Source organism: Corvus moneduloides, chromosome 7 (assembly GCF_009650955.1).
Source record: "Corvus moneduloides isolate bCorMon1 chromosome 7, bCorMon1.pri, whole genome shotgun sequence".
NCBI lineage: Eukaryota > Metazoa > Chordata > Aves > Passeriformes > Corvidae > Corvus > Corvus moneduloides.
In genome coordinates this window covers 27,264,978-27,281,212 of record NC_045482.1, presented here as the reverse complement: position 1 = coordinate 27,281,212, position 16,235 = coordinate 27,264,978, and the positions used below count along the sequence as shown (strand labels likewise).

Here is a 16,235-nt window from a genome sequence, read left to right as displayed (position 1 = left end):
AGTCTACATCCCTACACCAGCCACCCTGCCGGTGGGGGCCATATGAGCAGCAATCCCTGTCCATCCCTTCATTCCACTGCTGCAGATCCAAGACTGGCAGACAAACACTAAAGCCAGAGGAGAGTTCATGAGTAAAAACCACTGTTATGTGCAAAGGAAGAAGTCTGGGTTTGAAATACATTTACCCGAGGTGTGGCTTCTGTAAAGTCAATTAGATTCTCTGGCAGTGATGTTAAGGAAACGTCCTGGTCATCTGGAGTGCTCTATGGAATAAATCAGTTTTGAATTGAATTCCCAGTAGTAACCACATAGGTCTACTGAATACTCTAGTGGCTTCCTGAGTTATAGACCACTATCTTTAATAAACACCACTTTTTATCAGGCCCATTTTTTCAAGTCTTTCCATTTGATCTTTTTTTAATGGCCTTTTAATTTCCCTTATTCTCATCAATGTACTGGAAACAACATCATTCCCATTGTACGCAAGCAGTGAAACTGTCCCTTCACCACTGCAAAGGTGGGGTACTGCACCATTTGAGATGTCAGCAAGGTCTGTGAGTGGGGTGTTTGAACTCAGAAGGTGGAATTATGACTATTCAGCGGGATCAACTATGTAATACGGTTTAGAGGCACAAGAGCTACAGAGCAGGGTGCTTTAGTCACCCAGAATAAGTTGTCAAGTCTGCTCAAGTAAAGGCAGCACAGGTCCAATGCTATTGGACTCTGCTTTTCTTTTGGAAAGGGACAAAAGAAAGTTTAATCCCCTAATTTGTGCTCTTCATGGAGTCCAGTTAAAAATTACCTTAAGGTACCTAGAATGTAACAAATGAACATTGAATTTAAACTTTTCCTTCTGTGGTCCTTTTGATGGGAACTGCCTGTGCCAGAATTTCATCCCTACAGTCTCCTTACAGGAGCACAAAATCGTTGGGATGTAAAGGGCTCCCCACCAGTGTAAGAAAAACAATCAGTTTAGAAAAATAAGAGTCACACCAAGAACCTGAAAGGACAGGCAGAAACGGCCTTTGGAAAGATCTGTGCAGTGTCCCTGTCTGCTTTAGAAAACACTCTCTGGCATTCCTCAGTCCCTGGCATTCACAGAGTTATGAGAGGCATGCAGCAAGGTCTGCTGGGCTTGCCTGGAGGCATCGGGAGCTCAGAATGTGACACAGAAACCTTTCAGGCTGGCAGGTGGTGATACCTTTGAAACAGCAGCCTCCTCAGTTGGAGCCAGATTAGCTGGAATTAGCAGGTCCTCGTGGTTAGAGTCAGCATTGTCCTCGTTCAACATACTACTGGAAGAGGAAAACATTCTCATTAGCACCCTGCCTGGATAGCGCAGAACAGTGCTGCTTCCCAGACAGCCCAAAACCTTGACACCAGTTCCACTGAGGCAGACAAGAGACTGATGTTTGTATGTTAACATAAATGCCTTCCAACAACCTCCACAGATTACTGCTCTCTCTCATAGCTCCAGCTACAGCTGTGTATAGACCCAACAGTATCGATGTCTTCTATCTCAATGGAGTTTCTTCAGCCCTGGAGTCTAATTTGCCTGAAGTCTTTCCTGTCATCCTCTTATCTTCCTCTTTAGAGCCAGGGGCAGCAGGATGTCAGGAATCTCAGTCCTTTCAGAAGATGAGAGAGATTCACTTGCTGCTTGCAAGGATACTCACCCTGAGGCTTGGCCTGCACCGATTAACTGCCGCAACAATAATTAAAAATGCATCCGTAAACCTGTTTAGTTAGATGTAGCCTAAATGCTCAGCAACTGCTCCTCATCTTTTCAGACCTCTTCATGATAATCTCCACGTGGTCCCCTTACTCCAGAAACATGTTTTTCCAGAATCACTTACGGAACAAAGGTGTTTGAAGCAGGGATTGCTCTCAGCAGCTCTCTTGGATCTTGAAATACCGGACTGGTTGCTGGGGGACTGCTCTGTGATTTACCTGACAGGAGAATGTTCCTGGCACAAAACAACAGAAAAACAAAACAGAAAACAGTTACAGACTTCCATGGAAAGCTCTTTATGAATCACTTGTTAGAGCACAGTTTTGGGACTGCTAATGTACATTTTATTTGTACATTTTATTTACAATATTACCCTCTGCTCTTTGAGGTCTGACATGTGCATCTTCCCAAATGGACAAGAAATTAGATGTCGTAATCTTTTAAACTTTTTCAATGCCTGCAATTCCACTGGACCCTGAAATAATTTAGTATTTAGTAATTCTCAGGAAAACTACTGTCACGGGTTTGTACACTATTTTTTTTCTCCACTAGAAAACAGCTACTGTGAAGAGACACATCCCCTCTCCCCACACTGACGCTGCTCACATTTCAGAAATAATTAGTGATTGAAATTGCTGTTGCACCAATGGTTATCAAGTATGGGAGAATAAAGAGCATCTGTATTACCTTGTATATAATAAACCCCAGCAATTACAAACCTGGTTTTCATGTCAAAACCACTTCATAGCCATGAGGGTAAGGTACCCTATGCAAGGTAAAATGCAATGATACTGAGCCACTGGCAGACCACACCGAACTGCAGGTTCTCAGTTCTGTACTGGGGTAACTACACCACATGTTTCTTACAAATCTCTTCAGTACCTGGCAGCAGCCTCCTGAATATTGGAATTCTTGACACCTGTCATGCTGTCATCTTTTCCAACCTGAGAGGAAGAAATGGACAGAGACATACATTTCTGATACCTGTTTCCATCTTGTGTCAGTTCTGAGATACACAGTAAAGCTGAGTGTCTCTATCCCAGCACAAAAACGTTCTGTTCATCTATAGCTCAGGGACTTAGAACAACAATCCTATGTGACAACTTCAGTGCAGAAATAAAAATAATTCACCAACATAGCCAAATAAAATACCATTATTTGCTAAGGAATTCACTACAACATGCAAGAAGCACAGTCTTAGTGTCAGAGTAATTGCTTGATTAGAAGGCAACCTTTGGAGGTTACCTGTCTCAATGACCACTCAAACCACTTGGCTCAGGGTCTTGTCCTGTTACCTGTTGAGTATCATCAAGGACAGAAATTCCTCCTTGGGCAACCGTTCCAGTACAGGACCATTATCACTGTGAAGAAAGGCTGAAAATCTTTCTGACTCTACCTCGGACAGGCTCTTGGAACACCCTTATCTGCAAGGCACCTTCTCCAACATCGGGCAGTTGAAGAGAAATAGAACATTTGAGAGCGTCACAGCCCTGTTCAGTTTAGTATTTACCTTGTGCCCTGCTTCTGCCTGGGCCTTCAGGATATTGCTTTTGAGATCTGCTGGAAGCCACTTTGCTGCTACGATTGGGCTCTCGATTGCGTTGTTAAGACATTTATCTGTCAACTTCACCACTTCGTCCTAGACATGAAAACATCTTTATCAGAAGCAGTTTCCACACGGACAAGTCTGGGCTGAAGTTTATCAACATCTCTAAATAACGACAAGGCTCTGAAGCCCAAGAAAAGTCAGCAGATTTATACTGAAATGAAAACGCCAATTTTTTCCTTTATTTTGGAATTCAGTTGTAAAGTCACAGCAACACAAAGTAAAAAAAAGCACAATGCTTAAATGTGGATATGCAAAATGCTGTGCTAAAAATACAGTGTGCAAGAAATGAAGTACATCCTAAAACTGCAGCCTAGTTTACTGATAGGAGATCAATATAACAGCCACTATATCATTTCAGTACAGCCCACGTAAAGTTGATAATTTACTCTCAAATGCAAGTTAGGAAGATTTTTAATTTAAAATCCACTTATAAATTAGAATAAGAGTTTAATTAAAGTTCTACTAACCACCTCTCCCACCACTGATTATATCAGAGCAAACTGGCAGCCAGATACACAATGAAGAGAAATAAGAATGAGATACCTTTCACTACAGTGTATTTCATTATGTGCAGTGCATTTCTTAATTATAAAATGTTAATTAAGCATTCAATCTACTAATTGCTATTTGATTAGTGGCAGAAGTTAATTAGCTGAGTGAAAACTAAACCCTGTGACCTTCCTTCTGAGGGTATGACTCAGCAGGGGGAGACAGAGTCCTGCTTTCCTCACCATATGCCACGGTCTACGGCAGGCTCTTCCCAGGAGGGAAGTGCTGCAGGACTGCCCGGAGCAGGGACAATCCTGCTGCACTCCTGCTTGCACTAACTACAGCGCGCCCAGGAGGAATGAAGCCCATCAGAGAGAGAGATAGAGAGAAGTGCAGAGAAGTTAAAAAGAGTTGAACACCTGTCCCCCCACTGCTCTCCATCCACCTTCAGCTTGTTACATTCCCTGGAAACGCTGGTGAGAACTTGTAGTTATTTGGTCTTTCGAGAGGGGAAAAACACTGCCTTTTTTTCTCTCCCTCTAAACCATCTTTAGGGATATCCAAATAGGATCTCAAGAGACTATCTAAAGGAGAATCTGTTTTCAAATTTTGACCCCAGTCAGCAATGAACTTCACAAAATATTCAAGGGTCACTGTCAACATAAAAAGCCATAAGGACCAAAAACCAAGTGGTGCTAATGACTACTGCCAGCAGATATTAAGAGGTGCACCTTCACGTAATTCATGAAGACTAGCAATTATTAGACACTGAAGTACTTTCATTTTAGAGAGGCTTCTGGAATTGCCAAAAGGAATAACAACAACCAAATTATTATTATTTTTACAGCTGCAGCACCCAACCGTGATAATCTTTAAGTCTTTACACTGGACCTCACTGAACCAGATGTTGTGTGTAACAGCACCTGCACAGCATTTTGAATGCATTATTCCACTAATACGTTAAATCTCATCATTTTAACTGAGCACATCAGTACACTGGTGCTTGAAGTACCATTTTATTTAACTTCCTCTCAGCTTCCTCCACCTTAAATTGGACAATCAATTTAATTAGGTCACTCTAGTCTATTAACAATTAGACTCCCTACTTTTGAAAAGCTTAGCACTATCACAGAATATTTTAATTTAGTAGAGTGTAAGTTTCATACCGTCAAGGAACTATTTCCCTCAATATTAATGATCCATTTTTCTCAACCCTGTCTATTTTGTACTTCAAAAAAGCATAGGTGTCTTAAGAGGTTTTTTTTAATGAAAAAAGCATGCAGATAGAGGGGAAAGCATCTGGCACCTGCTAACCCCTCAAGATGTTTAATTTACAAGACATTTCAGTTGTTCACACAAACAGTAAAGCTGCTGGAGTTTATCATTATTCTAGCTCATTACGAATGTTTGTCGTTTCCATGGACTAGACAAACTACACTTGTACTGTGTTCTTCAATCAAAACATGAAACCAGGCAGCGATGCAAAAAGGCAAGGAGAGACTGAAGACAGTAACAAGGCATATGATCCCAATCCTTTGTGCTTTTGAGTTGTCTTCCTGGTGCCACTAAAAATCACTTTGTGCAGGAAGATGGAGCCTAATACAGGCACATTTTGGAGCAACTTCCATGTATCTACAGATCACAACAAATTCAGAAAAAGTAAACCCTCATGGCCTTGCATTTCTGACCCGGGAGCAGACTTTGAACATGGGCAAACAGGGTGAACCTTTATTGTTCATTTCCCTTCAGAAGCTGATGAAAGCAGAGCATTGATGTATTTAAAGCTATTTGCTCTCTTTGTCAGATCTGGTCACTGCACCAGTGAAAGCTGGGAAAGGACAAAGTCGCATTCTTCCATCCCAACAGATTTTGGCAGTGAGCAGCAGGGAAGAATGAAGCCATTCATTCCCTCGCTTCCTCTTTTTCTCTAGGAGAACAGGGGTAGCTAAATAAATATTTCCTTATCAAAGAAATCAATCAGGATTGATTGATTGCAAGTATAGAATTACATAAAGATGACTGTCAGGCCATCTCTGTCCCCCGATGGAAAACAGTTAAAGATTTTTAATTAACAAAGCTGAAGTGAGTTGGCATAAAACAGTGCCATGAAGTCCAGAATGCAGCTCTGCCTTCGTAAGTAGAAAGATAACACTTCACCCTAATGCATTTTACCAAACCTCTTATGCACTGTAACAGTTTCTACATAGGTAAGTATGTTATGCACTGGTAAACCTCAAGTGAGATGAAATGTGCTGAAATTTGTAATCGCACACGTTCAGAGAGAATGCTGCAATACTACATTCCCTCTGAAGTAACAGCAAGCCCCAGGATCTAAGCTTATTGCAAGGTTTTAGTGGATATGTTGCAGTCCCATGCAATTCTGCCAAAAGAGGATACCACAAACACCTCTTTTACTAAAAGATTAAAGAAGAAAAGTAACTACAGGAGAAGAGCCCATAGGTATATTTTATAACCAACACCATAAATGAAAGCTTCTATTTTTTTTCTAAAGCAATTTCTAATTTTTTTCTATTTTTTTACTTTTTCTTCAAAGGCAGGAAACAAAGTAGTTTTAATAGTGTCTTTTAGGTCACTCTTTTCAGGACTGGCTTCCAAACCATTAACCTTTCCTCTCTGAAGGGTGTGCTCATTTGGTGCTACTGTAACCTACATGTCTTTGCAATCTGAAGCATTTGGAATTTCAAGTATGCAGAGAGTCTCTAATCTTTGTCTATCTTTTTTAAACAAAGACTCTCAAGTGACTTCTTAGTAAGCTACATCATAGGCAGAAAAGTTTTATTCTATCTCTTCTACCCAAAAAACCCTCAGATGATCTACTCTTATATTTTCCTAATATAATTTACACTTCCTTCTTGAAAGCTGAGCTCTCTTTTACCCACTTAGTTGGCATACTGTTAATCCACAATTCTCCGTTATGCAAATGTTCTTGCTCTCTAATCAGGTTACTATTCCCCCAGTATCTATAACCTCTAAAGTTACTTGGCACCTCATGTGACAGCAGCTGGATGACTCTGACTGTACTGTATTGGCAGCTCTTTGTTAGATTAGCTCATTACAGGAATCTTAGCTTGCTTACTATAAATCAGCCACGATTTAAAAACTACTGAAATACTTTTGGTCCGTTCTCTTCAATTAACCAACTAAATGTTTTTCCCCTCTCTGTCTGAACTAAAGTGGAGCTCAACAGGCTAAAATATTCTTAAATAAACTGTGTTCATTTGCTTTAGTTTATGTAGAAGCAGCATTTCAGCATAACAGGACCTACAGGCTACTGACTAATCTTCTTAGAGACCTGGTAATCTTTGTAATGCACTCACCAAGCAGAGAGGTGCACCAGGCAGCCCTGACAGCAGCCCTTAAAGGGGACATGAGCCAAGCAGCCTGCAGCACCATCCACAGCAGCAGCCTTCTCTCACATGGAGGTGAAGAACAAATGCTTAGGAGCGGGCTTAGCTCAAACACCCACTGCTAAACACCTCCTGGCACCTGGCTCCTGTTAGTATTGAGGCAGCAAGAAAAATCACAGCTGCTTCACTCAAAGTTAGGTAAATCCTCAGGTCTCCCTACAAGGGAGGGTAGTCCAGAGATAATGCTGCCAGGTGTTTCACTCTCTCTGCTTGCCCAAAACACAAAAATCTCCCAAAGCTTTTGCATCAGAGAAAGCAGAGTAATGAAAACTGAATTTCACATTTTTTAAAGCTCATTAAAAAAATCCAGAAGAATATCCTGTGTGAGGGTAGTTGTCTGATAACCAGTGAATCTATCAAAGTTCACTGCTGTTGTAAGGGAGGATCCTGGCCACTCCATCCCTTCTAGCAACACTACCTATTTTCACTATGGCTCTGGCATTTCTTTGACCCCTTCCATGAACCTATTTAACTCACTATTTACCAACTTAAAGAACAAACTAAAAACCTAAAGAAACCCAGCACATCAACAAAAAGTTCAAAACAAAAGCAGGAAAAAAAAATTGTTTGCCAGTTTGCAGATACATTTGTTCACTGAAACCTGCAATGATTCCTGCAGGTGACAGAGGAGAGAGGGAAGCTGGGGAAGAAAGAGTGAAGAGGAAGGAGGGAGAAGAGAGCCCTCGCCCTGTTCAGGGCACTCAGGCTTGTACTTTGGCTCAGCTGCCATGAAGTGCAGCCTGATTTGCTCAGAGGGATTTGAGAGCAGTAAATCAAACCACATCACTCCTCTCTATGTAAACACAGAGCACGAACACCTACATCAGAGAGCAGGTACAAACTGGTTACTTAACAGGAGGGATGGATCATCGGCAAACCCGACTCAAAACAAAATGTCAAAACAACCTTCTCGGAATGGAAAAATGCCAGCAAAGCAGCTCAGCCCTTCCAAAAAGAGGGTGAACTACACAACACCATGCAGGTAGTAACCTACAGATAAAGACAACTGAGAAACATTTCAAGTGTTTATGACTTTTATTCCCACTAATTTTAGAAAATCTCACCAGGCTGCAGTCTCCACACACATGCACTTCTATGCCGATCTTTATCTCACTGCCCCCTCACACACAGGTTTATATACCATAAAGCATCTGTATTTCCTTTACTATTCCCCAGTATTACTCACTCATAGTCTTAAAAGTCTTGCAAACAGACCAAGGCAAGTGGAAGACTTTTCAGAATGATCTGAACAAAATTCAGGGCCATAGCAGAGAGCATGAAGGCCAAGTACCTGTATGTTTATGTTTACGTTGGGACGCTCAGTTGGCACGGGGCTGCTGCGCTCTGTCTCCAGTTGTTTTAGTTTTAGGAATGTGTCTTCAAATACTGAAAAAGACAAAAAAGCTATCATCATCCTAATGTTACTGTGGAGTCATTTGACTTGCAATTTGCATTATTCCTGAATACTAATTATATAATTTGGAAGTTGTGCAAAAAAAGCATAGGGATTGGAGAATCTACTCGTTCAAGCTTCAGTGCAAATTTCAAGCATGCAGACTGTGTGCACCAAGTCACAGCACTCTGCACTCCTGTGAGCTCATTTACCCAGCCATCCTCACAGTGAGGGAGCAAACACAGAGTTAATTGCTTAGATGGTTGCACTGCACTGTATTTGTGGACACAGTCACATCCGATGAAGAACTGACTTTTCCCTTGTATCTCTGTCCTTGTTGTTCCAGTAATGGGTAAAACTGTCCTTATGGATATAATCTAAGGGAGCTTCCTAAAACAGTTCTGCATTCTTTGTAAGGAAACAATTGCATATCAACCTCATAATTTAATCTTGATCTCACACAATATAATAGGAAAAAATCTGTCAGTTTGCTTACGATTAGAATCTGCTTTTTCCACAGCAGTTTCCTTCGTGTCGGAAGGAGGGCAACTAACAGCCTCTTCTGAATCTCCTGTTGCCAAGCCAACAACTGGACGGCCCACAGCATCATCCACACAAGTTTCTGGCAACTCTGTGCTGTCTAGCAAATCAACAAGAGGTATGCTGCAAAGGCAGAAAGATGGGCAGAGAGATGCACAATCATGTTACCACTCTTCCTGTAACAAGAAAAAGCTTTAACACATGCAATTTCTTTTTTCAAGCTGTCTTCTGCTGACCAGACACAATCTAGAAAAACTGTTTCAGGTAACTAAGACATTGGCTTTCAGTGAGCTTAAAAAACAAGAAAAAGGCAACATTTCTTGTCTGTATAAGTGATTTCATAACAGAACAGGTCCATGTTGCCTGCTGTGTCATCACATAGCAGTTGGAAAAGTGAAGAGAGAAGGAGGGAAGCTTTTATCCATTAAATACACTTTTTGGAACAAACATTTGAAGTTTTTCTAACAAACTCAAGGTATCCTTTAGGATTTTTACAAGAGAAAAAGAAAAGTTAGGGGGAGGGAAGTTGGTACCACAAAAAGCTGTTTGTGCAGCACTTCACCCAACACTTGTAAGCAAAACAGAGGGCAGAAGGGTGCACTGCCCAGGTCTGCACTGACACTGTTATGGTCAGGCGTACCTAGAACCAGTTTCAGGTTTGTTAACTTAGGCAGAGCTGTGAATGAAACCTTAACAGCCACAGTGTTTTAAGTCAACCATAGCATGTACTCCGTACCCTGCCAGGATCACTTCTTTCACCTCCTCTGGTTTCTGATGGAAACATCTCCTTTTTATTTTCCCCTATGAGCTGTATCTTCAATGAACAAGTAAAAATAATTATAAAACCAAAAATGATATTATGATGCTTATGTTGTGAAAGCAGTCAGGAATCTCATACATCTCTCTCTAAAGCATGGGAACAGCTAAAGCTATCCTAACAGCAAACTAACGAACACAGAAACCACTGCTGCACAATGCAATGGTTAATCAGACAGCCTGTGCACACAACTACAGCTTTACTGCTGCCCAGTTCAGTCAACAATCACCCTCAGAGTTTGGCTGCAATACTGGTTTAAGAAGAAAAATCTACCAATCCGTTTTGCAAGTCCTGTCCCAAATATGAGAACAATGATACCAAGCCCATACCACAACAGAACCTACCCTCAAGCACAGACAAGTTTTCTACTTGACAGTTTAGACCAGCCTCTCCCTTACTACTACCAGGTTAATGCCTCATGCCTCTCTCCAGCCCCTGGTATCTGGAAGCAGTGGCCTATTGTCACTAGGGGCTCCAGGAAAAAACTCCTTCCCACCAGCTCAAGCACACAAAAGAATCCTTTCAATGTTAAATATATACCTCTGAAACAGATTACAGGATATCACAGTTTTAGTGCTAATAATGTACGAATCATTGTAAGTCAATTAATTGCTGAGGCCAACTGAGGCCACTGGCTTGATTCTCTTAAAGCAGTGGAATAAGAAGCTACTAGCAAAGCAAGTAATAGGAAAATTTTTCAATCTCCTATGCAGCCTCTCTCTGCACCACTAATGGGAAAAGGCAAACAGCAGACAGTTTTGCAGAAAGGGAATTATGGACACAGAGATTTAATTGTTAGAACTAACAGACAGGAATAGATGCTCTTCCAATTAAGGCAACAAGGAAAGTGAAACTGAATCCCATACCTTACTGATACACGAGGGAAAATGTTTTATAATCTTCACACGGAGACAACAATTTTCTTCCTATTTTCTCACAGTTTTCTGTAAATAGTCTCCAAAATCTTTAATATGACAACCATAAGAAGGTCAGATTTTACCTACAGCACGGAGTTGCTGACACCATGACATTTTGAAGCAACTTGGCATTAGCCAAGATAAACTCAAAGAAGCCTCCTAAGCCAAGATTCAAGTCGGAATTGACTCCATCTTGCCTTCAGACCCACTGAAACATCTCCTTAGCCACCCCAAGATGGGCAGTGAACAAGAGGAAAGAGGAAACTTGGGAGACCCTCAGCCACTGGAATTTGCACGCATGAGTTCTCTGAAGCCTCCCAGACCCTTCACCCTCTTCAGTGCACCAGGAGGAAGATTACCAGGCAGGCTTCATAAATGGCCAAACTATGGAAGCAAAAAGCACAACAAACTTGAATCACTGCACAGAATTTCTGACACCTCTTATAAAACACCGACAAACTGGCACATCAACCATAAGGGAAATTTTCAAAGGCTTCCCAGGAAAAGTAGGGCTTCTACAACAGTCAGTTCTCTACTCAAGAATGGAACAGGCATTAGCCTTCCACATTCCTGCATTTACCCACATACAAAGGGATATTTTGAACTTTGCAGAGTAGTAAATGCCAGGTTTTATGTCTTCAAATCAATTTCTACCAGCATGTTTTACAAAATACTCCCTGGGAAATGCTGATAAAATATACCAGGAATTCAAGCCATAAAAATAATTATGAATATAGGAATAATGAAGATAGTGCATGTAAAGGTTTGTCAACCCACTAATAAGTCATTACATGCCCAGGGAGCTCACACAGTCAAGGGAGCAGCTACTGCATTATCCCTTCTTTTTGCCTGACCAACATACTGGTATAAATATGCACCACACAGCATTGAATGCATAACACGATTGAGAAAGCTTGCAGTCACAAGTGCTGTGAGTTTTAACTTCCTAGTTGAAAAGCAAAGCAGTACTTCATGCTAGTTTGTGAAATACAATCTTCAAAATAGAGAAACTGAGTCCTACAAAAGAGGTTGTTCTCTTGGAAACAATCTGATTTCCAACAGCATGGAGTACCATGTAAGCTCATTGATTTTTTCAAACTGGTAGTGACACAGATTAGTCTCTCACATAGACTCTGCAAGGTAGTACAACAGTATGAAATTCTTTGTTAATTTCCTTAATTTTGGGGCAACCAATATTGTAACTGAAGGTAAGAGCAGTAGTGAATTTGAGCCTTTTCTAATTGTTTTCTCCTAAACAAAAATGCAAAATATTAAAAAAAAAAAAAAAAGAAAAAAAGCAAAAAAGCTTCCTTTTCCAAGTGAGGAAAGCAAAAGTAAAAATTGTGGGGATGTAAGATCCTACAAATGGAGACAGGTCACACACACTCAGTTTCTAATCAAGCAAGTCCCATATTCCAAGACTTCTGCTGTCTTCCATTTGAGGATAATTTCAAATACTGACACAGCATAATATATAGAAGTCAACAACTACAGGAAAGGAAAGAAAACATGCTTAGGAAAACATGCTGGCTGCAGAACCTTTGGGCATATTAAGTAAGGATGTGTCACCACAGAAAGACATCCATGTGCTTCCTCATTGCAATTCACAGAGGACGGGACCTGTCCCTGCAAAAATGCAGCTTGGTGGTGGTGGTACCAGTGTGATACAATTTCTTTGTCTGCTATTGAGAGCTGTCTCCCACCCTAATAGAGACCAGGATAATAATTCTCCCCAAGCCATGAAGTCTTACCAATATAATACCAGCACAGAGGAAAATGGACCCACAGGATGTATGCAAGAGTCAAAGCCATGTGGCAAAAGCATGCAACATATATCATACTGAAACAAACCAGTTCTAAAGGTAGGTGGGTTTCATGCTGCTTCCTCTATCCTGAATCAGTCATGGGAAAAATTTACAAATACCTGAGCCACAGCTTTGATTACCAAACTTGCTGTGAATCCCAGGGCAGTCCATGACCATCATTAGGGTCTCCAGCCCTCTGCTCAGCACTGGTGAGACACCCCAGAGTGCTGTGCCCAGCTCTGGGTTCCCAGGACGAGAGACACACGGATATACTGGAGGGAGTGCAGCAAAAGGCCACAAGGACAACAAAGGGTCTGGAGCATCTGAGCTAGGAGGTGAACCTGAGAGCTGGGACTGCTCGGCCTGGAGAGGAGAAAGCTCAGGAGGATCTCACCAATGTGTATAAAAACCTGACGGAGGGAGTAAAGAGAACAGTCAAACTCTTCTCAAGGGAGCCAAGAGAAAGGACAAGAGGCCATGGACACAAACTGAAATACAGAAAATTCCACTCTAAACCCAAGAAAAAACCTGACTTTTCTTCCCGTGAGGTTGGTGAAATAGATCTCTGGAGGGTGTGAAGTCTCCATCCTTGGAGATACTCAGAACCTGGCTGGCATGGTCCTGAGCAACCTGCTCTACTCAGCCCTGCTCTTACCATGGGAGTGGACTGCATGATCTCCAGGGACATCCTCCAGCCTCAGCTGTTCTTTAATTCTGCGACAGCTACGCAAAACTTCTCTGATACCTGAGGACTCAGCCACTACTTGCAGTGGCCTGACCTCGACAAAAGCACATCTGAACTTAAAACTGCAATAAAACAGTCTTTCTTATTGCAGCAGCGTTCTTGCATTTTAAATACAAAACTAGCCCAAGTTCTTCCATTCAAATTAGCTTCTTCTCCCTCAACTACACAGACATGATACGATATTGTAAAGTTAAACAACCTGTTTTCATTTGCATATTCTTATGCAACTTTATAAATAAGAAAGAAATAAATGGGTTTGCTTCACTCCAGAAGTTTACAACATCCACCATTCAAAACCTAAAACTAAAAAGAGCACAAGAGATTGCTCCTATCAACTTGGTAGATCTCACAGATCTTTATATATACATGTATGTATACAGCTTACTCATACTTTTTTTTTTAAGCAGAGTTGTAAAATAGAGACTCATATTTCATTAGCAAACCCTTTTCCCCCATCAGATATGGGGGTGAGGAGGCTAAAATATCTCAGGCAATATTAAGTTATGTCCTGGCTGACACTTACTTCTTTGGTTCTTCAGGTCTGGGTATCTGAAAACAATAGTTTTTCATTTCTGAGCTATGAGGTAATTTGAAACATAGTGAAACAATTTGAAAATTATTCAAACAACTCCTTTATCCTAAAAGCTAAATATAAATTAATTTTAAAAGCCCTCTGTTACAACTTTTCCTCTTTTTTTTAAAGGAAAAGAATATTGCAATTTAAAAGCAACAAACTTCAGAAAACACAAGAAAACACAGTGTGTTCAAGGGTAAAGGTTTGTTCCTCATGTTGTTAAAGGCCCCCAAGAATACCAATGAGCCATGAAGCTGGAGTCTTAACAATTAACCTCATGAATCATATGGTAGGACTGGTGTTTGTCAGGAAATATTTGTTTCTTTTCAACTGGACCAGAGAAGCAAAAAAGAAAAAAAAAATTGTAAAAAGCAAAAAATAATAATAAAAAAAATTACTCTTTGCCTTCTTGAGAGTTCTGATAAATTTATTCTTTAAAAATTGAAAATAATTCTGTTCCATTTCCAAACAGTATTTTTCAGAAGAGGTCTTACTGAGAAAAAAAAAAAGGTTAGTTTTCAGATCAACCATGTATCTTAGATATTTTTATGCGATCATGGATCAAACGGAGGGGCAGTTACAACCTCTATTTCTTTTAGATTTTTGAAACCATATTATAACCCACTAGTTGCATATGTAGCTTTATAGCAAATGTGACTTCCTGCATGGCTCTCAAACACAAACCCAACTTAAAAAAATGAGTCTGTCATTGAGAAAAACTTTAAACACAATTTAAAAAATATATCTATCTATATAAACACATAGATAGATATGTACTGCTTTTAATGTAAGAGTGATGAGTGGCTTCTGGTCTATATGTTGTTTTTCTTTAAAGACTAAATACCAACAGCACAATCCGCAGAGCCTTTGTAATAAAAGCTTTTGCCCCTCTACAGTCTAAGGTCCGTTGTCCTTATCCCAGAGGGAGCTCAGGAGGTCATTTGCCAGCCTCTGCCGGAAAGCAGTCCCTTGCTCCAGCAGGGCCCGCGTCTCAGAGACTGCTCATGGAGGTTTGGGCAGCGCAGGCCCCGGCAGCGCCGCGCAGCCCCGCGTTCCTGGCGTTGCGCTCGTGGACGAGCGCGGGGCACGGTCCGTCCGCAGCGCGGCTCCTCGGCGGGGCCCACGCCTCCCACGCGGCTCCACCACGGTGACAGCGGCCGGCGGCGTCAGGGGGCCTGGAGCGTTGGGGAGCGGGAGGGGGAGAATTAGTCAATGGGCACGGAGGAGGAAGAGGGGGGAGAAGTAAAGCAAAGGTGAGGACAAGAAGATGGATGCGAAAAGACAAGGGGCATTCCTGGAAGGTGAATACTGGAGGGAAGAGGCATGCAAGTACATGTGCACATGACGACACTGCCAAATAAACCCCTTTTCCGCAAAGCAACGTGCAGGTTTTTGCACAAATCTGAACTGACAAATGAAGCTCTCTCATGTACGTTGCTTACACTTCCCAAATGTAAAGCACTTCGTATTTCAAAACACTTCACAGAACTAAGCAAGAATCATGTGCATTTTACAGATGGGAGAAAATAATGTGATGGAGGAACAGACCTCTGAAATATACAACACATTTTATTCGCAGAAAACAAGTTTAAATGGCAGCTCTAAATGTACACCTGAAACAAGTATCTATAAGCAATACCCGTTTTCAAAGTGATTGGAAAGGGCAGATTCTAAAGCAATTTTTTTTAAATAAGGAGAAGAAAATAGAAACTCAGAAAAAAAATTAACATTACTGTGCAGGAGCAAACAGTAGAGTAAACAAATCATCCACAATTTAGGTGACTAAGGGACTAATACTACTGAAGAAGTTGCTTGCAACTATAACTTGCATTAACATAAAAAATTTAATTGAAAAAGAACCATTTTACAAAAGGTCGCAACACAAACTAAGACCTCACTTTCTAATTTTGCATATGAAGGCATAATGGTTTGTAAATTTTAAATTTAGAATTCCTAAAATCAAACCCATAGAAATGCTGTGCACAGTTATGGCCAATCTTTGCCACAGGTAGAATAAAATCCTCCAAAAGCTAGAAAGAGGAGCAAGGGAGAACACTCATCACTATAAAAAGTGTTTGGAAAAAAACTATTATGCAGGAGCCCTTAGCCAGGAAATTGGAAGGCTTTAGGCACAAGAATCTCCAAAGCAGCAGGGATAATCAATTAACTGAAAACAGCCAGATTTT

General features: G+C 41.0%; 1 protein-coding gene and 1 long non-coding RNA gene across 8 annotated transcripts in view; one reads left to right on the top strand and one right to left on the bottom strand.

Annotated features, from left to right (window-relative positions):
- Positions 1 to 16,235, bottom strand: part of EPB41L5 (erythrocyte membrane protein band 4.1 like 5) — a 55,121-nt gene that overhangs the window by 6,709 nt on the left and 32,177 nt on the right. For 5 of the 7 annotated variants that reach the window (XM_032113741.1, XM_032113736.1, XM_032113738.1 and 2 more), the window contains 7 exons: positions 9,148 to 9,314; positions 8,550 to 8,644; positions 3,243 to 3,371; positions 2,615 to 2,676; positions 1,857 to 1,967; positions 1,202 to 1,295; positions 186 to 263 (listed from right to left, as the gene is read on the bottom strand). In XM_032113741.1, coding sequence (XP_031969632.1) covers positions 186 to 263; positions 1,202 to 1,295; positions 1,857 to 1,967; positions 2,615 to 2,676; positions 3,243 to 3,371; positions 8,550 to 8,644; positions 9,148 to 9,314 — 736 coding nt within the window. The remainder of the gene's footprint in view (positions 1 to 185; positions 264 to 1,201; positions 1,296 to 1,856; positions 1,968 to 2,614; positions 2,677 to 3,242; positions 3,372 to 8,549; positions 8,645 to 9,147; positions 9,315 to 16,235) is intronic. The other 2 variants (XM_032113737.1, XM_032113739.1) reach the window with 2 other exon arrangements.
- On the top strand, positions 6,781 to 15,040 carry LOC116446272. Its single transcript, XR_004241109.1, has 3 exons — positions 6,781 to 6,792; positions 12,968 to 12,973; positions 14,952 to 15,040. It is a non-coding gene; the product is annotated as an uncharacterized LOC116446272 (long non-coding RNA).